Here is a 23220-nt window from a genome sequence, read left to right on the forward strand (position 1 = left end):
AGGAATCCTTAATTTTTATTTTAGTCTGAGCAGTGACTTGGAAACTATCAGAGAAATGGAAGGAAAACTGCCACGAAAACAAGGGTGGATCCCATTTTGGTTTCGGCCACCGTGTCTGCCTTCCCTCATTCAGTGAGACCCATATATGGGCAGATGAGCCAAGGCCAGCATTCCCAGGATTATTTCCTCTTGTAGCCTGTGCTGGACTTGGAGCTTGCACTGCTGGTGAGAATCCCAGGACTCACAGAGCTAGCACAGAGAGCAGTGCATGTATGTCAGTCGGGGGGAACTGGACCCAAGTCAGGACCTCTGAGGGCTATGTATGCACAAGGCAACACTTCTGAGAATCACAGGGAGACGGTCGTGTCTACAGCAAATCTCAGCGATGTGCCATGTAAGTATGTGCCTGTTACCCATTCTTTTCCATGTTAGCATTCGGAATTACCAGCTTGGGAAGCTGAATGGAATCGGTGAAATAGCAGCTGCAATGTCCAGACACAGAACTTCTGGCAGCAGCTCCCTCCTAGCCCAAGTTCCAGGCCAACTTCCATTCTCGTCTCTGGTCTAGATCCCACTCCCAATTCTTACACCTCCTGCTCTCCTTCCGTTCTCACCAATCTATTCTTCACAGCTCTTGAACTTAATTAGAAATGGCAGAGGCAATGATTCATGGTTGCAGGACTGGGGGTGGGGAGCAGCCAGGAGGGAGACCCTTCCTCTCCCAGACACTCATGCAATACATTCCACAGCTAATGCCTAGCAGGCAGGGACTGTGGCCGATTCATTTTTGTATACCCTCCCGGCACCTGGCACCGTGCCTGGTGAACAGCAGGCCCTCAATAAATCCTTGCTAGAAGAATGAGGGAATTTTACGGGCTCAGGAAAGCCAAGTGCTCCTGTTACAGTGCTGGCCAGTGTTCTGCCCTCAGTGAAAGTGGGACTATGCAGACTTGGCAGGGAGGCCCTTTCATCAGCTCTTCTCATTCGCACAGTGGGTGTCAACCACTGTGGTTATTCCTCCGGAAAAGGAGCGAAGCACAGGGGCAAGCGCTGGGACAACCAGGCCTCAGTCTATTCTTCCTCCCTTGTGCTGAGAACATGAGATTGCGCCTGTGGTAACCAATGTGTGCTCTTCTATGTTTAAAATAAACTCTCCAGAATGTGTGTCTGCATGCACAGACACAGGACTGCAGCCCCACAGTTCTGACATCTCCAGTAGGACTAGAGAAGTCTAGGGAGTAAGACTAATGTGCCCACACTAACCTCATCGGGTAAGAAGGGCCATGTGAGGCTCACACTTCTCTACACAGGGGGTAGAACTCACCGACAAGAGTCTCCATGTTACAGGTCGAACCTCCCTGGGAACACCTGGCCAGCTACACTTCCTCAGTTCATCTGCAAACAGATAACAGCTCCTTGGATTGAGCTCTTCCCACAAATGCCCTAAAGCAAACCTCAGCCAGTACGGCCTGATGCCTCCCACCATTCCAGTAAGATGATCATCACCATCACCACCAGCTACTGACAAGCACCAGGGGAAAGCCCAAAACAACAGCCCCGGGCACCAAAGTGCCAAGGACACGCTCTACAGCAGGCAGGGATCTAGTCGGGGCTCAGAGGTTAGAGGGGAAGAGAAAGACCAGTGTGGATTTCAATAGAATCGCCTTGAGGTGGGAGAGACAGAATAATTGCACTATTGTCTACAGGCCACAGAATCCAGTCCCACCTAATTTGGTCCCTAATTTCTAGTAACATACTTCTGACTTAATACCTGCATGTCACTGCAATGGGCACCAGATCAGGAGATGCTGGAAAGGTAAAAGAAGGAAGAATAAAGAGCAATAGCTTCCAGGGCTCTAAGAATTCCAGTCACCAAGAGGCCCTGTCTTGCCCAGGGCTCACAGGGACTCACCTAAGTCAGTGTTGTGGCTGGAGAGAAGCTGACGGAATTTTTCTAGGCGGGTTTTCTCCCGGACAGTCATTGGGGGTGCCCCAGAAGCATTCTGGTCTGAGATCCGGGCAACAAGGGGGATGATGGGTCGGAGAGGGAGTGACTGCTGTTTGTGGAGTGCATTCCTTAGGCATGAATCACCTGAGATAATTCGAAAGAGAAAGAGACAGGCTGTGTGAAGAGCATGACTCTGAGTAACCTAACTGCTCAGTATGGTCTCCTCCACGAGCCTCAGCAGCACAGTTTGTGCGCCCGGGGTGCCCAGCTGAGGGGCACGGGGGATGGAAACCCAGCTGTGCTCAACTCTTCTGCCCAGAGGATGGGCTGGGTTTTTTATCCTGCATACTTACAAGGCATCTTATGTGCTAATGGAGACTCGGATGCTGCAGCAAGTTCGAGAACTTTTTTGGCGACCCTGACGTCAAACTAATGTTTTCTTTCTTCCCCAACCTGGAACTCTTCTTAGTGCCTAATAATGAGTTTTGGGGCAACACGTGTTCACCTTCCCTTTCCACATCACAGAGCACACAAGAAACGACCACACCATAAAGCACACTGCAATGCAAGGAGGTGGCTCTCCTGAAGCCCTGCCCCACGCCGCTGCCCCAGTGTCCCTGGCCCAACTCTAACCCTTTCTTGGCGCACAATGTGCCCTGCATGGGGTGAGACACTCTGGCCTAAAGCAATCCCACTTTTGGTAGCTGCAGTTCCTCCGTGCTGCACATGTCTCCCAGCGTTTAATTCTGCTGTGATATGACTAAAATGGCAAGAGCACAGACTCTAGCTGAACTCTTTGTCTGGTTCTAGACATTTCTACACCAGACAGTAAGGTGGGAGAAACAAGCAGTATAGGACTAACATTATTGAGTGCTTACTATGCATAAGGCTTCATGCTGGTCACATTTACATATCTCTCCTTTGATCCTTACAACATACAGTGGCAATTCATTAATTTATTACTAATCCTCAGATGAGGAAACTGCAGCTCAGAGAGGTTAAGTAATTTACAAGGGAGAGCTGAGAGGCCACCTCCATCTTTCTGACTCCAAAACCCTTATTTATTTTACTACTCCAAACAAAACTCAGTTTTAAACTCTGACTGAGCTTTCATGACGTTTCACATTCTTTCTATATCAGGGCCTTATAAGCCTAAGTCACAATAAGAATTACCAGTGAAGAGTGACAACCAGCACAACCATCAGGTTTACAGAAACAAGGGCCGCAGGTACTTGACTCATATCGCAGCGCTGAAGCCTGTGTGCACGTCTGGCAGCAGCGACTGACAGACAGATGCTAGATTCATAAAGGGAAGGCCCTAGGGTGTCCTGGCTGCACAAAGGTAGCTCATTAGGGATCTTCCTTACACTAGAACACTTCAACCACGGTGCACAGACACTGTCTGTAGCTGTGGCCCCTGGTCAACCAACACTAAATGCCCGCCTGCACCTGGTACCGAAGGTTCAAGCTAGGGCCCGGAACAGCTACAGAAAGTGTCTGGGGAATGATTTTAAAGGCCTTCGACGCTAATTTCATGACCACATGCTTAATCTGAAACTGTGAAAGAAGTTCTCTTAGGACCTGAGCCAGGACATGCCCAGGGCTCTGCATTCTTCTACTTCCTTTTCACCCTTTACCAGTCAGTTGTTTTAACTTTCACTAAAATGACAGCACTTCCCTCTCTAGCTCAGAATAACTGGTGCCCATAAAGCCCATTAGGGATACATTAAATACAGCAATGCACATTTAAAAGTGTACGCCGAGCCCTAGCTGGTTCGGCTCAGTGGATAGAGTGTCGGCCAGAGGACTGAAGGGTCTCAGGTTGGATTCCAGTCAAGGGCATGAACCTCGGTTGCAGGCTCAATCCCCGGTTGGGGAGAGTGTGGGAGGCAACCAATTGATGTGTCTCTCTCACATCAATGTTTCTCTCTGTCTCTTTCCCGCCCTTCCATTCTCTAAAAATCAATGGGAAAATAGCCTAGGGTGATGATTAACAGTAAAAAAGTGCACACTGAGAGTCTCCCAATATCTGATAAAGCCACATCACCTCAACCAGCTACTGAAGCCTCCAGAAGAGACACAGAGGGGCATTTCCTCCTGCTCCCAACCCTGATGGGCAGGCAGCTGGGACACAGGGCCTTCAGGAACAGGAGAGAAAACGTATGCTAGTGGCTGCTCCCTACCCTGAGGAGGCCAACCAATAGCACCAAACCTTAAATACATTAGTCAGTATTCTTCAACCTAACCAGGCCTAAAGCAATGTGAAGCAATCAAAGTTTTGGACCCCAGCACAGGAAAGAAAGAAGAGATTGGCAGGCAACACCTAAGTGTCAGGAAGTGAAGCCTCTGGTTACAGGGCCAGGTAGCCACCCAGGTGGGAGGAGCAAGTACAGCTTATGACCAGTTAGGCTCACTGATGTCATACCTTAAGCTTGAGCTTGCTTATTTACCATCGAATGGAAAATCGGAGTGATGCCCTAAAGAAAAAATGTTTTTATTTTAAATGCACTCTGCTAAAAAAGTCGAGGCTATGGAGGTGAGCAGGATGGACTTACTGGAGTTTCTGGACAGTTGGGCATCACTGCTGGACTTTATGACGTAGTTGGCAGGAATGTCGGATGTTGTTGACTGGGACCGTTCTGGTTTCACCCTCAGCTTGCTGTGGTTTTCCAGGACTTGAGCTGCAGTTGCCAAAGCAACTTTTGAGTTTAGAGTTTGGAAAGAAGGGGGGGAAAAGTCCTCTTCCTCATCATCGCCAATGTCCCAAGCATCACTGGTGTTCCGGGCAAACTCATGGAAACTGGAGGCCTTCTTATTCTTCAGAGGAACTGCGTTGACTTTTGACCGTTCTTTAATGAAGCTTTAAGAAAGGAGACACTATTACCAAGGAAAGGTCTGGCACATCTTACCACTTGCTTAATGTACTACTAACAGTTTTACAAGCGATAGCATACACAATCGTTACCTTCTTCAAACAAAAAACACCCATATCCATTCCTCATCTAGATGCATCTAGACCAGCCCAATGCTTCATCAGATGTAGCAAGACAGCAACGCTCACCAGCTATTCCATGTGCTCCTCTATACTTTCCAGTCCCATGGCACTTAGGTGAGGCCACATGACTGGCTCTGGCCAATGGGCTGAGGAGAGAAGGGAGCAGATCATTTCTAAGCTCAAGCATAAAAGAACAAGTGTGAGTTCTCTATAAACTTTCTTTTTCCATAGTAACTTAGGAGGCTCCAGATGGTGGCGCCTCCCTCAGCCTGGACAACAGCGTGAGTACTACAGCACAGCCTGCCCTCCACTCCCACCCTAATTCACTAAACTTTGTGTGTCAATCCACCGAAATTTTAGACTTAATCTGTTATGGCAACATAATCTAAACTACTCCTTAGAGTAGGACATAAACTACTGCTAGAATAAGAGAGGTAACTTTAGGTAGACCATAAATAGCATTAAACATTGAGTTCCAAAATGAACACGTTGTCCTTTTTTATTCTGTTGAAGTCCGTCTGCTAGCCGGGAGGAGATGGTCTCAGTTTGGTGCTAGTCTGTCTAAAAGACTTTTTTTTCTTTTAACAAAGTGAAGGCAGTGTCAGAACTGACATATTTGTAAAGCAATAGGACCTGGCTTATAATTTAATTAAGATTGTTTTAGTTTTTTTAACAAATATATTTTTATTGATTTCAGAGAAGAAGGGAGAGGGAGAAAGAAACAGAAACATCAATGATGAGAGAGAATCATTGATTGTCTGCCTCCTGCATGCCCCCCACTGGGGATCGAGCCTGCAACCCAGGCATGTGCTCCGACAGGAATCGAGCCGTGACCTCCTGGTTCATAGGTTGACACTCAACCACTAAGTCACACGTGGTTGGGCTAATTTTTCACTGCTTATTTTTAAGATTACTTTCTTTTTTTGGAAAACGGCATTGGTTTTCCATTTATAGAAATAAGATTTAAAAAAAATAAATCTAGTTATGTAAATAAAATGAGTTTTTTAATGTAAATAGTAATATAGAAAACTGTAAAAAAAAAAATCATGATTTGGGGAACACTAGATTAACTCATTGAGAAAAGAGAGCCTAGCCCTAAGAGTCATGTAGAATCTCCCTACTTCCCTGAACTTTTCCTCTGTCTCCTGCTTAAGGTCTGGGTGCCCTTATTCCAGTTCCAGGGGACTGTGATTGGGACATTTCTAACTCAGTCTTACCTAGCATCCCTCATACCCCAAATAGGGAAACAGAGCATGGCCTTCTGTAAGTTTACACCGGGGAACTGGAATGCAATGGGTAAAAACATTAAAAGGTCTTCCTGCTTTCCCCAGGAAGGCAGGGAAACTCTAGAGTGAAATGCTGGGCCAGAGGAGCAGAAGGTCCCCCATTTCTAGGAGATGTTTCTTCCTTTGGGTAAAGGTGGATGCTCTAATAACCCACCCCATCTCCCTAGATGAGTCCAATATTTATTCTGAAAGATAATTGTTATTAACATTGATAAATAAGACTGGTAACTCATACGGTTCATAGGAATGTCCCTGTTACTAACACCAAGGAAGGAGTAAGATATCACCGAGGCATTATCTGCAAATATTAGTCTCACACGGAGTAAAGGAAAATACATCACATGAATACAAAAGAGAACACAACATTATAAGATGTAACAGCTCAAATGTGATAAAAACAAGATACCATTTTCTACCCACTAACTTAGCAAACATTTAAAAATGTATTATCTTCAGCTGACCAGAATGTAGTGAGACCAGCTCTCTAACATTGCAGGTGGAGGTATATGTTGTACAACCTTCTGGAAAACAATCTGGGAACATATAGACCATGAGCCTTAAAAATGGTTCATCTCTAACCATAAGAATATAATCAGAAGTCAAACAAACATGACCTAAAACAGTTTATAATGGTGTTATTGATTTAATCCTTACCTAAGGATATGTTTATTGATTTGAGAGAGAGAGGAAGGGGGGAAAGGGGGAGAGAGAGAGAGAGAGAGGAAGGGGGGAAAGGGGGAGAGAGAGAGAGAGAGAGAGAGAGAGAGTGAGAAACATTGATGTGATAGAGTAACATCGATCGGTTGCCTCAAATAGGGGATCGAAACCACAACCTTTTTGGTGTATGGGACTACTATCCAACCAACTGAGCCACCTGGCCAGGGTGGTATTATTTATTTTGGTTAAAAACTGCAAATAACATAAATATCTAGAAATTGGAAATGATGAAATAAATATGGTTCAGCCACCAGATGGAATGTATACTGCCAGTGAAAATCATATCTTGAAAATAATCTAAAGAAAGTAAAAATTGGAACCAAAATTATATATTTTAATGGTCTATTTAAAAAAAAAAAAAAAAAGACCAGGAAGAAAACATATCAAAATGCTAACAGTGAGTGCTTATCTCTTGGGTTATGGAATTATAGGTGATATTTAATTTCATTTTTATACTCCTCTGAATTATTCATGTTTTCTAAACTGAGCATATAATTTTTATTATTCAGTGGGAAATAAATGTTTTGTTGGCTTTCATCAATCCCCAAAGTAATAATACTTATAAACCTACTAAATGAATAAGTGGAAATGAATGAGAGTCCAAATCAAAGATAATAAAACTGAGGCAATGCAGTGCAAATACCTGCATGTCAAAAATCCATGGGAGCCCTGGCTGGGTGGCTCAGTTGGTTGGAGCTTTGTTCCATATACTAAAAGGTTGCAGGTTCTATTCCCAGTCAGGGCACGTACCTAAGTTTCAGATTCAATCTCTGGTTGGGGTTGTAAGGGAGGCAACCGATCGATATTTCTCTCTCATATTCATGTTTTCCTCTCACATTGATGAGTCTCTCTCAAATCAATGAAAACAGATCCTCGAGGGAGGACTACAAAAAACAATTTTTTTTTTTTTAAATCCACTTGACCCAGAAGGCAAATGACTCCTCTGCAGACCTTCTGAGGCTGCCTGCTCCAGCCTCATCATTATGGCTGCTTCTCCTCTGTAAAAGGGTCCAGGAGCCACAACCTGCAGTACACACCGCAGAGGCTCCACTGTCAGGAACAGATGGGCAGATGTATAAGAAAGTTCTGTCATCAATAAAATGCTGTATAGGAGTACATGGTTATTATTGCTGCTTTCCTCCTTGGTGGCTAAGTGTACCTCAGGATTGCACCTAACAAATCCAACAGCATGATATGGAGCACTCTGGATCACAAGGTTAACTAACTACTGTTTTTCTTTCTGTTTGATGTTTCCTAAATACCTCTTGATATTTTGAGAATTCTTTAAATAAACCATTGATTTAAGAAGCTGAATTTTAACTCAGGTCAAACAACTGACTGGATGCTAAAGTCTAACCTTGGGTGAAGCAGATGCACACTTGGACTAGATTACAATCTACACCCAGAGATGGGTGGGCCGTGCTGAGGGTCAGGTTCTAACAGACACTGAGCTTCCTCTACAAACGAAGGAGGTAAATTAGCTGAGTGCTGGGAACATGCATATATTTTGCTATATTTTCCTTTATACCTTTTTATACATTTAAAGTATTTCATTATATTTTTTGAAGCAGGTGAAGATTCAATACAAGTGAACTAGATTAAAAATTGGAATTTACGCAAATACTAGTAAAGGCTTTGCAAATCGAAACAGGAAGGACCTATTCACACACAACAAAGAGGAAGGACTGCCATTCCCTGTGAGAAAGACATGAGAGATTCAAAGCAGACCATTTTGAGGCTGCTAGAAATTATTTTAGGTATACCTAACCCACAAAACCCGAAACTCAACTAACCAGTTAAAACAGTCAGCTCTGTCCTGAGAACAGAAGCCTTTGTGGAGGAAGCAGTTGGTATCAGCTAGAGCGGTGGGAGTCTGAGGACAGAATGAAAGAGGAGAGCGAGAATGAAGGTGTCAGGTGTACCACTGAGAGACAGCAGAAAACTCTGCAGACCAGCAATAATGATGGGAACATTTAAGGTTTTGAAGATTTCCAATGTTCATTAATTTTGTTCTCTCCAGAGGGGATAATATAAATTCATGCATACATAATGGTTAACATTTATGGGCTATTTATTAGGTGCTGGGCTCTGGGCTAATATTTACACGTACCTATTTCCTTATTAAGTCTCATCCATAAGTCTATAAGCACTATTATTATTATTTCCATCCTATATAATAAAAAGCTAATATGCAAATCGACCAAAAGGCAGAACGATTGGTTGCTGTGACGCGCACTGACCACCAGGGGGCAGTTGCTCAACTCAGGAGCTGCCCTCTGGTGGTCAGTGCGCTCCCACAGGGAGAGCGCCACTCAGCCAGAAGCTGGGCTCATGGCTGGTGAGTGCAGCGGCAGTGGCGGGAGCCTCTCTGCAGCAGCGCTAAGGACCCCTCGGGGGATGTCCGCCTGCCGGCTTAGAGGGCGCAGGCTGGACTAAGGGACCCCCTCCCCCAAGTGCACAATTGTCATGCACTGGGCTTCTAGTTTACAGATAAGGAAACTGAGGCTGACTGAGGTCCTGAGCAGGCAGCAAAGTTTGGGCTCAAATCCAGGCCCACCTCACTGCAGAGCCTGTATGCTCTTGAACTACTCCACCTAGAAAAACGGGAGGGGAGAGTTGATGCCTAGTGGGATCTGCAGCCTGGGAAGAGGAGTTGCCACACAAACTGAGCATGTAACAGCATAGCTATAGCTCTGAGTGTACACGGCTCATAGCCCTAACTTTCGTCTGGTAGGAGTAACTAAACAGACTGTGCATGTCAGTAGCCAGAATGGAGAGAAGTCACTTCTAGGGGTGTGGTCATTGGAGGAGAAATGTTTCTCTTCCCTTGAACTCCAGCAGTCCCAGTAAAAAATCAATAATTCTAGCTTGGGGGTCTCATTTTAACATGATCCCAACTAAGTTATACCTTGCCCAAGGTATAATAATGCCACAGTGTGTCTTGAAGTTTAACCAAGATTATTTAAACAGAAGTACATCAAATTTACAACAGAACTGGCCTCAGATAGACATCTTCATCATACCTCCTCACAACTGTGCCAAACTACAGTTTAAAAAGCATTTTCACAGATACTCATTTAATCCTCACAACTCTGTGAGCTGAGTCTTATTATTTCTGTTTTATGGATGAGGAAACTAAGGCTCCAAGTTATTTGCCCAAGATCATGGAGCTAGTAAGTGGTAAAGAAAAAGCAATTCAAGAAGTGTGGGTAAAACTAAAACACATAAAAACATAATAAATGGCACATTTGAGAGAAATGTAGTCATCTGGTGAAGAATAACTTCTTCAATGTTAACACAAACACCTAGAGATATTTGGAAAAGGAGTAGCTACAGGTTATACTGGTTAGGAAACAAAACTTCAATCATTCTGTAATTTGACTAATACTACACTGTTTTACTGATATGGCTGTTCACGTAATAGAAATATGATACACATTTGTTTAGAAAAATAATGTTTGATATTGGTAAGGGATGTGAAGCAAGTGGGGGATTTACTAACAATCAAATGAATCCAGCCATCACAATAGCTAGTGTGGCTCCGTGTGAACCAGCCTTATACTTGGAACAATGATATCAAGTCAGAAAACAATAAATTTAGAAGCTTGTCATGCCATCAAGTGGCCAATGGGACCATTCTGCAATAACAGTAGTTTTATATGAGCTATAAAAATTATTGCAGGCGCCCTGACCGGTTTGGCTCAGTGGATGGAGCATCGGCCTGCAGACTAAAGGGTCCCAGGTTCGATTCCAGTCAAGGGCATGTACCTTGGTTGCCGGCACATCCCCAGTAGGGGGTGTGCAGGAGGCAGCTGATCAATGTTTCTCTCTCATCGATGTTTCTAGCTCTCTATCTCTCTACCTTCCTCTATGTAAAAAATCAATAAAATATATTTAAAAAATTATTGCAGGCAATATTATCACTATTGGTAATAATTTGGCAAATTGAAGTCATTACACACAGACGGGAATGTTACTTGCTCGTGCAGTTTGGATGATTGAAGACCCAATGTAAAGGTTTCTGCTGTGATGGCGATTAACCACCCAGCAATTAACGGCAGTCTGAAGTGGAATGATAGTCATATAGTGGGAAAAGTTAATAAAAATGTCCCAACAAAGGTACTAAAATAAGGGCAATAAATGTTTTATAATAATCTGGAATTGTAAAATGATCCAAACCTAGATGTTGTCCCAGGTTGTAGACTATTAATACCAAACCACCATGTGCATGAAAAGGGGACACGATTTATTCAGTGACAATTATATTCCTTCCAAATCGCAGAGCTAGGTGATTACCTCTATTGAAAGTATGAATGCAACTCTGCTGATCAGCTAAAACACTCATGGTTTTATATCACTAACTGGTGGAAGACAAGAGTATATAAAGCTGGTCTTGGCAGTTTGGGATATGGTGATACTATTCAAGACCTGTCTTAAGTACAGAATCAGAGAAAACACAGTTGATGACTGGTGCAGACAAGGTATGGTGACTTTAACCCAAGCATAAAGTGGGATAGAACACTCCACTGCCTTATGTATGGGTAGACAGACAGATTTACATGTGGACCATGTGCTCTCATTATAAAATACTAGAGGCCTGATGCACGAAGATTCATACAAGAATGGGTCTTCCTTCCCCTGGCAGCTGGCACCGCCTTCACTCTGGCCGGAGCTGCCTTTCTGCTCCGGCCCGGAGCCGCCTTTTCCCTCCAGCCTGGAGCCGCCTTTCCACCTTCCCATGCTGCCCTGAGGCCCAGAGTGGCTAGGGTGGTGCGGAACGCCTGCGTTGTCATCATGGTGACGACACAAGCGCCCCGCCCCTGGCTGCTCAGTGCCCGTGTATGCAAATTAACCCACCATCTTTGTTGGGTTAATTTGCATACTCACTCCTGATTGGCTGGTGGGCGTTGCAAAGGTATGGTCAATTAGCATGTTACTCTCTTATTAGGTAGACTAGAGGCCCGGTGCACGAAATTCGTGCACTGGGGGGGGGGGTTGTCCCTCAGCCCAGCCTGCACCCTCTCCAATCTGGGAGCCCTTGAGGGATGTCCGACTGCCCGTTTAAGCCCGATCCCGGTGGCATCAGGCCTAAATGGGCAGTCGGATATCCCTCTCACAATCCAGGACTGCTGGCTCCCAACTGCTCGCCTGCCTGCCTTCCTGATTGCCCCTAACTGCTTCTGCCTGACAGCCTGATCACCCCCTAACCACTCCCCTGCCAGCCTGATTGATGCCTAACTGTTCCCCTGCCAGCCTATTTTCCCCTAACTGCCCTCCCCTGCAGGCCTGGTCACCCCTAACTGCCCTCCACTGCAGGCCTGGTCCCCCCTAACTGCCCTCCCCTGCAGGCCTGGTCCCCCCTAACTGCCCTCCCCTGCAGGCCTGGTCACCACCGCCCAACTACTCTCCCCTGCAGGCCTGGTCACCCTTAACTGCCCTCCCCTGCAGGCCTGGTCCCCCCCAACTGCTCTCCCCTGCAGGCCTGGGTCCCTCCCAACTGCCTTTCCCTGCAGGCCTGGTCGCCCCCAACTTCCCTCCTCTTCCGGCTTGGTCACCCCTAACTGCCCTCCCCTGCAGGCTTGATTGCCCCCAACTGCCCTCCCTTGCAGGCCTGGTCCCTCCCAACTGCCCTGCCCTGCTGGCCTGATCGCCCACAACTGCCCTCCCTTGCAGGCCTGGTCCCTCCCAATAGCCCTCCCTTGCTGGCCATCTTGTGGTGGCCATCTTGTGTCCACATGGGGGCAGGATCTTTGACCACATGGGGGCAGCCATCTTGTGTGTTGGAGTGATGGTCAATCTGCATATTACTCTTTTATTAGATAGGATAGAGGCCTGGTGCATGGGTGGGGACCAGCTGGTTTGCCCTGAAGGGTGTCCCGGATCAGGGTGGGGGTTCCCTTGGGGAGTGGGGCGGCCTGGGCGAGGGGCCTGTGGTGGTTTGCAGGCTGGCCACGCCCCCTGGCGAACCAAGCGGAGGCCCTGGTATCTTTGGTTTATTTATCTTCTACAATTGAAACTTTGTAGCCTGGAGCGGAGCCAAGCCTTCTGCTTGCTCCATGGCAGCAGCCATTTCTGTTGGGATTTATGTATCTTCTATAATTGAAACTTTGTAGCCGTAAGCAGAGGCCTGGGCTGGCCAGGGTGTGTGGAAAGCTTGGCTTCTTCCATCGCCAGGGCAACCCTAGCCTCTGCTCTTTCCAGCTCCGTGGCTGCTGCCATTTCCGTTTGGATTTATGTATCTTCTATCACTGAAACTTTGTAGCCTTGAGTGGAGGCCTAGGCCGTCAAGGGCAGGCAGAAAGCTTGGCTTCCTCCATTGCCGGGGAAACCCAAGCCGCTCTCCTGCTCTCTGTGGCCGTAGCCATCTTGGTTGGGTTTATTTGCATATTCGCTCCTGATTGGCTGGTGGGCGTGGCTTGTGGGCATGGCTTGTGGGTGTGGTGGAGTGATGGTTAATTTGCATATTACTCTTTTATTAGATAGTATGCTGGGCCTGGCCAGTGTGGCTCAGTGGTTGAGTGTCGAACTATGAACCAGGAGATCATGGTTTGATTCCCAGTCAGGGCACATGCCTGGGGTTGTGGGCTTGATCCCCAGTGTGAGGCATGCAGGAGGCAACCAATCAATGATTCTCTGTCATCATTGATGTTTCTCTCTGTCTCCCTCTCCCTTCTTCTCTGAAATCAATGAAAATATTTTTTAAATAATATAATAAAATATACTGGAATGGATCTATTACTAATCAACAAACCTGGCTGTGAACAAAACTAGCTGCAAGGAACTAAATTCTCAACTATGATGCTTAAGTGATAAAGACCACAATGTCAGGGCTGGTTGGTGTCTCCACAATTCTCTTGCTCTTTCCCTCCAGTTACAAATAATTTCTGCATCTTAGTTTCACACTACCACATTCAAAAGCAGGAAATGTGAGCAGAGGCAAAAAGAGGCTTTCTTCACAAAATAATCTCTCTCTGACCAAAAGAAATCTTTCCAAGAACTCTCCCTCAGAAGACTTTCTTATGTCTCATTGGCCAGAGTCCATGAGATGAGTTCACCATAGACCAGTTATTGGGATTACCAGAAATTACTGTAAAAGACGTAAACTAATCCAGATACCTGCTCTAAGTATACTGTCACCTTATTAATAGCTGAATAAAATTATGGTTCTTAAAAAAGCAGGGCCAGGAGAGACTGTTGGGTAGGTATTCCACAGTGCCTACTTTACCAGCCAAAGACCAGGTAGTCTGTTGTTGGTAAAACAAGGAAATAGAATTCATTCTACTTAATGGAAATATCACAGAAAACATGCTCTCCTTAAGAGCTAATACAAGGTACACACTAAGAAACATGAAAGAAAAGTCCACTGTCTAAGTGAAGGATTACATTCTTTCATTCCATGAATGTTTACTCAGTGCCTACTATGTGCCACATGCTGCTCCTGGTCCAAAGAGTAAAGTGGTGAACAAAACAAAGCCCCTGCCCTCAAAGAGCTTACAGTCTAGTGGTTTCTGATATAAAGTTGTTTGTCTTACAGAAAATAACAGCAGTCATACTTCCAAAGTAAGACTGTACTTCTACATACCGGCCAAATTGCAACAAAACAAAACAAAACAAAACACCATGACTAGGTTGAATTACAGAAAGTTCACCATACATTACACTAAGTTATTTTTAAAATATTAAAATATTGGTAATGTAGCCCTGGCCATTGTGGTTCGGTTGGTTGGAGCATCATCCCATACACCAAAAGGTGACGGGTTTGATTCCCAATAAGAGCACACAGCCAGGTGGCGGAACCTATGATGTTTTTCTCTCACATTGATGTTTCTCTCTCTCTCTTTCTCTCTCTCTCTCTGTCTCTCTCTCTCTCTCTCCCCCTTCCTCTCTCTAGAAAATCAATAAAAAAATAAAATATTAGTAATGTATAGTTGATATAGCACTTTTTTAGGTATTCAAAATACTTTAATGTACATTATCTTTATTTCCCCAATGACTGTGAAGGAAGAAAGGGTGGATATTATTTCACAGGCCCTAGGAGGATGAGAACCTAGGTCTCCTGCAGCTCTCAGCCTTTACTACAAACTAATATTTATACTTAATGGAAATAATATTTAAACTAATATTTAAGTATAAAGGTACCTCATTTATACTCAAAGATAGAGGCCAAAGTTCTTAGAAAATCTGAGAAGATGACCCATCTCCTCATTGTGGCTGAGTTGGCCCATTAGAGAAAGTTGTGATAAAGTGATATTTAGGGGTATGGATACACATCCATACATCTTGGATTTAGCTAGGTCTCTATTGTGTTTGAAAATACTTTATTAGAATTTTATTACAGAAATAGTCTCTAGGGAGCTTTTAGTTCTATTGTATGGCTGGGTTTCCTTGAATGTGTCAAACAGAAAGAGGTTGAGAAGAAAGCCACCCCTAGAGTTATATTCTTTGTGCCCTAATTCTCAGGGTACAAGTGCACAAAATGCTGACCTATCTATGTTCAGAAGCCAGGAGCCCCAGAAACCAGATCTCTTGCTTGAAGGAGGTCCTCAATCATCCAATTTCAGGACAATATTTAATCAATAAAGACTTTTTCACCAGAATAGAGAATCCAATATCAAATCCTACATAGGGTGTCTCAAAGAAATGTATACACACTTTAATAGCTGATAGCTCAATTTTGAAAATGAAATGTATTTTATTTATTTATTTTTTAAATTTAAATTCTTTATTGTTCAATGTATTACATAAGTCTCCTTTTTCCCCCATTGACCTCTCCCCGGCTGCCCCCAACACTCAGCATATGCCCGCATCCCACCCCACCCCCATCTGTGTCCAATGGTTATGCTCATAAATGTATTTTAATAAACACTGCCTTTATCATTATTCAAATTGTGTGTATATATTTTTTGGGACATCCTAAATGTCTACTACTAATGTAGACAAGAAATGGTTTAAGTGATTTAATTTCCCATTTAATAACAGACTGTTTAGAGGTAAAATTATTCATTTTCTGATCCAAAAGAGAGCAGAGAAGAAGCTAGAAAAGGTCAAAGTGAAAACTGTCATTTCAGCAAAGTAGGAGAGTGCTAGGGGGTGATGAAAGAAGTACTCAAATGAAAGGAAAAACAACTCAACTTACTTTTTGGTGAGCCGAGGGTCCAGAGGAGGGTGCTGTGCTCCATACACAGGCTGGATGCTAAAAGCAAAAAAAAGAAGAGGCTGTCAGGATACTAAAAATGTTGGGTGAGTATCATCTGCATCACAAAATTGTAAGGGACTTTGAGAAACAGGTCACCTCCAATAACTATATCCAATCCAGCCCCAAAAGATATAGTAACCTACTCTTGGGGAAAAAAAGTCCTTACAACTTAACAAAAGGAAGACAAACAATCCAATTAAAAAATGGGCAAAGGATCTAAATAAACACTTCTCCAAAGAGGACATACAGATGACCAAGAGACATAAAAAAAATGCTCAATGTTACTAATTATCAGAGAAATGCAAATTAAAACAATAATGAGGTATCACCTCACACCTGTCAGAATGGCTACCATCAACAAATCAACAAATGACAAGTGCTGGCGAAAATGTGGAGAAAAGGGAACCCTAGTACACTGCTGGCGGGAATGCAGTATGGGAAACAGTATGGAGTTTCCTCAATAAATTAAAAATGGAACTGCCTTATGACCCAGTGATTCCACTTACGGGTATGTATTTGAAGAAACCCAAAACACTAATTCAAAAAGATATACTAGTGTGGCTCAGTGGTAGAGTGTTGGCCCACGCACCAAAGGGTCTTGGGTTCGATTCCCGGTCAAGGGCATGTACCTGGGTTGCAGGTTCAATCCCTGGCCCTGGTTGGGGAATGTGCAGGAGGCAACCAATTGATGTGTCTCTTTCACATCAATGTTTCTCTCTCTCTCTCTCTCTCTCTCTCTCTCTCTCTCTCTCTCTCTCTCTCTCTCCCCCCCTCCCTTCTACTCTCTCTAAAAATCAATAGAAAAAAATATATACAAAAGATATATGCATTGCAGCATTATTTACAATAGACAAGATATGAAAGCAACCCAAGTGCCCATCAATAGATGAGTGGATAAAAAAGTTATGGTACATATATGCAATGGAATATTACTCTGCCATAAAAACAAATGTAATCTTACCATTTGCAACAGTATGGATGGACCTAGAGGGTATTATACTAAATGAAATAAGTCAGACAGAGAAAGACAAATACCATATGATTTCACTCATATGCAAAATCTAAAGAACAAAATTAATAAACTAGCAAAACAGAAACAGACACACAGACACAGAGAACAAAATGATGGCTGCCAGAGGACTGGGTGAAAAAGGTGAAGGGTTTAAGAAGTACAAATTGGGGGTAGGGGTGGAGGTGGGCTGGAGGGGGTCAACGGGGGGAAAAAGGCGATATCTGTAATGCTTTCAACAATAAAAAAAAAAGAAGTACAAATGGGTAGTTACAAAACAGTCATGGGATATAAAATACAGCACAGGGAATATAGTCAATAATACTGTAATAATTATGTAGGATGCCAGGTGGGTATCTGAAATATTAAGGGGATCATTTTGTGAATTATATGATTGTCTAACCACTATGCTGTACACCTGAAACTAATACAAAATAATATTGAATGTCAAGTGCAATTGAAAAATAAAATTAAAAAAATATATATGCAATTATATACCAAAAAAAGAGAATATAAAAATAATAGTAATTGGCAAATGTTAAAATGGAACAGAAGTAAAAGTAGAAGAATAAGTATGTACACTGATTTCCTCATCTTTTACTGAAAAGGCTCAAAAGATATTGAAGGCTAATAGCTCAAGTAATAGAGGCATAAGTATATTCTAAGATATAAAATAAACCTAAGAAAAATAACATAGCCAAATAAAAACAGGTGGGGAGGGGATAAGAAATACAACTACTAATTTTATCACTGCTCCTGGTGGAGAGGAGTCAATAGATATTGTCTGAAGAAATATGATATAAAGTTGTATATATAAACACAAACACTAAGATAAAAGGATAAGCTTTCCAAATTAACAGAATATACACATGCACACCCACCTTTCAAAGCATGTACAGTCCTTAGAGTGAAAAAATTTTTAAAGAAAATATTAAAAATAGAACTAAGACAAAGTACATTAATCATTACAATAAATGTAAATGGACTGAAATTACCTATTAAAAGAAAGAGAATTAATATTAACAGAGGACTGGTTAAATAAATTACAGTATACCTGTTAAAAAGAATGAGGTAGTTCTATATCCACCGACATGAAAAACTCTAAAACATTCATTGAAAAAATATGCAGAACTGTATGCATAATATGCCACTGTTTGTTTTTTAAATCCTCACCCGAGAATATGATTTTATTGACTTTTAGAGGGTGGAGAGAGAGAGAGAGAGAGAAGGAAACATTGATATGAGCGAGAAACATTGGTTGGTTGCCTCCCATACTCACCCTGACCTGGAATCAAACCTGCAGCCTTTTGGTGTACAGGACTACTGAACCACCTGGCCAGGACATGCCACCATTTTTGTCTGTTTTAATTTTTTTTTAATTGATTTTTAGAGAGAAAGGGAGAGGGAGAGAATCATTAATCAACTGCTTCTTGCATATCCCCTCCTCTGGATCGAGCCCACAACCTGGGCATGTGCCCTGACTGGGAATCAAACCATGGCCTTCTGGTTCATAGGTCAACGTTCAACCACTGAGCCACATTGCCGGGCCATTTTTTTTTTTAAAAAAAAAAACTTTAACATAAAGCATATACACATATTCACATAGAATTAGGTCTATGTACTTATAACCTATCTCTGAAAGAATACACAAGATAGCAGTAGTAAGTGGTTTGGAAAGGAACTGGATGACTGGAGGACCCAGCGGCACAGAGATTTAGTTTTTACTGCAAACCTTTTTGTACCTTTCTGAATTAGTATCATGTACATGCATCACCTTTTTAAGAAATAAATTAAGCAATCTTAAGAGGATTGGGAGGTTTAAATGAGACAATGTGCAAAAAGCCCTTTTAACACAATTCCTGGCGGGTGATAATACTAGCAGGTAGTGAGGTTGATTTGCAAATGTTAAAATGCTACCCAGGATACACTCAGTGCCCAAGAAATGATTTTCTATCTACCTCCCATTTTTGTAATTTATTCCTTACCCAATATTTAGAAAATAGAACAAGTTTACCAGGTACCTTATTTGACATCACTGATGTATCCTAAAGTTGCTTTTAAATAAAAATGTAGTCAACTCAATCATATTCATATTGATTTCTACTAAGATTCCAGAGGGAATGTTCTTGTGTACAGATCTTTAGTTATGAATACACTAGAGGCCCGGTGCACAAAATTCATTCACTGGGGGTGTGGGGTGGGGGAGGGGAGTCCCTCAGCCCAGATGGTGAGAGGGTGAAGACCAGGCCAAGGGACCCCACAGGTGCATGATCAGGGCTGGGGAGAGACGCGGGAGGTTGGCCAGCAGGGGAGGACCGCAGGAGGGATCCAGGGCGTGTCCACTCATCTTACTCAGTCCCGATAGGCCAGACTACAGCAGCAAGCTAACCTACCAGTCAGAGCGTCTGCCCTCTGGTGGTCAGTGCAGGTCATAGCAACTGGTCGACCAGTCAACTGTCTGCTCCCTGATGGTCAGTGCACGTCATAGTTGAGCAGCCTTAGCATATTATTAGCATATTACGCTTTGATTGGTTGAATGGCCAATTGGATGACCAGACACTTAGCATATTAGGCTTTTATTATACAGGATTTCCTACCTTTTTAGCTATAAAAATCTCTACTCCTAAACTTTTCTGGACAGTTATTAAGTAGTCTATAAACAACCATTTCATATACTACTACAGAAATATAAACAATTCAACTTTAATGTGTTTACAGTTTCCTAGGCAGAGCAAAGGAGAGAGAAAATAAGAGGAATCAAAGAATAATGTGAGCCCTAGCCGGTTTGGCTCAGTGGATAGAGCGTCAGCCTACGGACTCAAGGGTCCCAGATTCGATTCCGGTCAAAGGCATGTACCTTGGTTGCCAGCACATACCCAGTAGGGAGTGTGCATGCAGGAGGCAGCTGATCGATGTTTCTCTCTCATCAATGTTTCTAACTCTCTATCCCTCTCCCTTCCTCTCTGTAAAAAATCAATAAGATATATTTTTTTAAAAAAGAATAATGTGAAAGTTTGGCTTACAGAGAAAAGGCTTAGACAAAACAAAAATTAAAACAAACAAAAACACTAAAAGAGCCACTGATTTGTATTTTAACATTTGCAAATACTCTAAGAGGAGTACACTTGAACTCTCCAAGTTCACAAGCCTCTTTGGAGTACAATATAAAGATCAGAGAATAAATTTCAAGATGTCAACAGGCCAGTTAGGTTAGGTGACTGGGTAGAAAAAGAAGACTCCTTATTTTCAGATCCTTAGATCCTCTCCTAAAAAGAGTATTATCACTTGCCAGTAATCTATGCAGAAAAAAGCAATCCCAATTGTGCAGGCCTACGGGCCAAAGACCATCAATTACTATGCTGAAAAGGAATTTAAAATCATAGTGGGCTGTTTTTTAAAGATGTCAGCCCAATGTGCTGGCACAGCCAGAAAGGCCATGATTGATGACAGACTTCATCAGCAAAGGTATCAGAGCCCAAACGAAATCTGTTAACATATTCTTGAACCAAACAGTGTTATACCTCAAACATTTTGTATAATTAATTAGTTTACTGAATCTCAAAAAGGACAGGCAAGAAGTTAGAAAAGAAAGAGAAAATGATGTGATCACAGAGATTAAATTAAGACAGACTGAAAGCCTGGTGATTAAGGTGCTCAATTTCCTGGCATTTATAATTCACCTGTACCATCCCTTCTCCCAAATCCAAACTCAACTCTAGAGCAGGCTAGTCTCCACTCTGTCTTCCAAACATACCTAAGTTACTAAATCAGGCTCTTCTCCCTACTCCCTTTTCAAAATTGTATCCATACTGAAACATTCCCTTCAAATTCCACACCCCCTCCAACTCCCCTGACCAGGAGACGTTCTCTGACCCTACACCAGCATCCAATAACCCATGCCTTCTCTGGTTCCCTAAATACATAAATCAGGGCTTATACTGCTTTTTAAAAATAAAAATAAAAATTTTATTGTTGAGAGTATTACAGATGTCCCCCCCTTTTTTTTCTCCCCCTTATCTCCCACCACCTGGTTCCTGCCCCACACCGGGCCTTTACCACCCTATTGTCTGTGTTCATGGGCAATGCATATATGCACATAAGTTCTATGGTTAATCTCCTCCTGTCCCCCCACCCCTCTTCCCTCTAAGATTCATCAGTCTGTTCCATGTTTCCATGCCTCTGGTTCTATTTTATTCATCAGTTTACTGTGTTCATTAGATTCCACATATAAGTGAGATCATGTGATATTTGTCTTTCTCTGACTGGCTTTTTTTTACTTAGCGTAATACTCTCCAGGTCTCTCCATACTGTCTCAAAGGGTAATAGATGCTTCTTTTTTAGAGCTGCATAGTATTCCACTATGTAAATGTATACAGTTTTTTTATCCATTCATCTATACTTGGGCTGTTTCCAGATCTTAGCTATGGTAAATGCACAAGAGCAGGTATATATAGATCAATGGAAAAAATAGACTATTTAAAAAAGAAACTAGGTTTAGATCATAATACAAGGCTCTTTATGTTCAACACCTACATAAGAAATAAGGCATTATAGACTTGAAGCACCAGTAATCCTTTCCCTTCCTTCCTAGGAAGCCATTTTATTGAATCTGGCTTTTTTTCAGCCTCAATTTTTGTTTTTACACTTTTATTTTCTATGTATAGTATTTTTTGCATGTTTTAAAAACTAGATAAATGAGCCCAGCTGGCATGGCTCAGTGGTTGAGTGTCAACCTATGAACCAGGAGGTCACTGTTCGATTCCCAGTCAGGGCATATGCCCAGGTTGTGGGCTTGATCCCCAGTAGGGGCCATGCAGGAGGCAACCAATAGATGACTCTCTCTCATCATTCGTTTCTTTCTTTTTTTTTTTTTTTTTTTTTGGTTAATCCTCACCTGAGGATATTTTTCCATTGATTTTTAGAGCGTGAAAGGGAGGGAGAGAGAGAGAAGCATCAATGTGGGAGAGACACATGGATTGATTGCCTCCTGCACACATCCTGACTGTGAGGTACTTGCCCTTGACCAGAATCGAACCCAGGACCCTTCAGTCCATGGGCTGATGCTCTATCCACTGAGCCAAACCAGCCAGGGCAAAACATATACATATATATATATATATATATATATATATATATATCCTATATAATAAAGAGGTAATATGCAAATTGACCGTAACACCCTCACACAAGATGGCCACCACAAGATGGCCGGCAGGGGAGGGCAGTTGGGGACAACCAGGCTCGCAGGGGAGGGCAGTTGGGGGCAACCAAGCCTGCAGGGGAGGGCAGTTGGGGGCAGCCAGGCCTGCAGGGGAGGGCAGTTAGGGATGACCAGGCTGGCAGGGGAGGGCAGTTAGGCGTCTATCAGGCTGGCAGGGGAGTGGTTAGGGGGTGATCAGGCTGGCAGGCAGAAGCAGTTAGGGGCAATCAGGCAGGCAGGCAGGCGAGCGGTTGGAAGCCAGCAGTCCCAGATTTTGAGAGGGATGTCCCATAGGGATCGGGCCTAAACTGGCAGTCGGACATCCCCCGAGAGGTCCCAGATTGGAGAGGGTGCAGGCTGGGCTGAGGGACACCCTCCCCAAGTGCACGAATTTTGTGCACCGGGCCTCTAGTGTGTACACACACACACACACACACACACACACACACACACACACACACAAGAGAAATATGGTAATCGACTGTCACTCCACAACACCCACAGCCAATCAGGAGGGAATATGCAAATTAGTGGGACAAAGATGGCAGCAGCCACGGACTGGAGTGGGCGGGAGGCTTGGGCCACCCCCAGCAACAGAGGAAGCCAAGCTTCCTGCCCGCCTGGGCCGGCTGCCGAAGGAGGGGCCTGTGGGCAGGGGCCTGTGGGCGGCAGCCACGGAGCAGGCCGGAGCAAGCAGGAGGCTTGGGTCACCCCTGGCAACGGAGGAAGCTTGGGCACCGAAGGAGGGGCCTATGGGTGGCGGCCACAGAGCAGGCTGGAGCGAGTGGGAGGCTTGGGTTGCCCAGGCCGGCCGCTGAAGGAGGGGCCTGTGGGTGGCGGCCATGGAGCCAGCCTGGAGCTGGCCTGAG

General features: G+C 43.7%; 1 protein-coding gene across 2 annotated transcripts in view; it reads right to left on the reverse strand.

The window, feature by feature from the left end:
- TBC1D22B (TBC1 domain family member 22B) overlaps positions 1–23220 on the reverse strand; it is a 76577-nt gene that overhangs the window by 38597 nt on the left and 14760 nt on the right. For both annotated transcript variants that reach the window (XM_080666478.1, XM_080666479.1), the window contains exons 2-5: positions 16083–16139; positions 4504–4808; positions 1913–2092; positions 1325–1395 (exon numbers count right to left, since the gene is read on the reverse strand). In XM_080666478.1, the coding sequence (XP_080522604.1) occupies positions 1325–1395; positions 1913–2092; positions 4504–4808; positions 16083–16139 (613 nt within the window). The remainder of the gene's footprint in view (positions 1–1324; positions 1396–1912; positions 2093–4503; positions 4809–16082; positions 16140–23220) is intronic.

Source organism: Plecotus auritus (genome assembly GCF_963455305.1).
Source record: "Plecotus auritus genome assembly, chromosome: 4".
Classification (NCBI taxonomy): Eukaryota; Metazoa; Chordata; class Mammalia; order Chiroptera; family Vespertilionidae; genus Plecotus; species Plecotus auritus.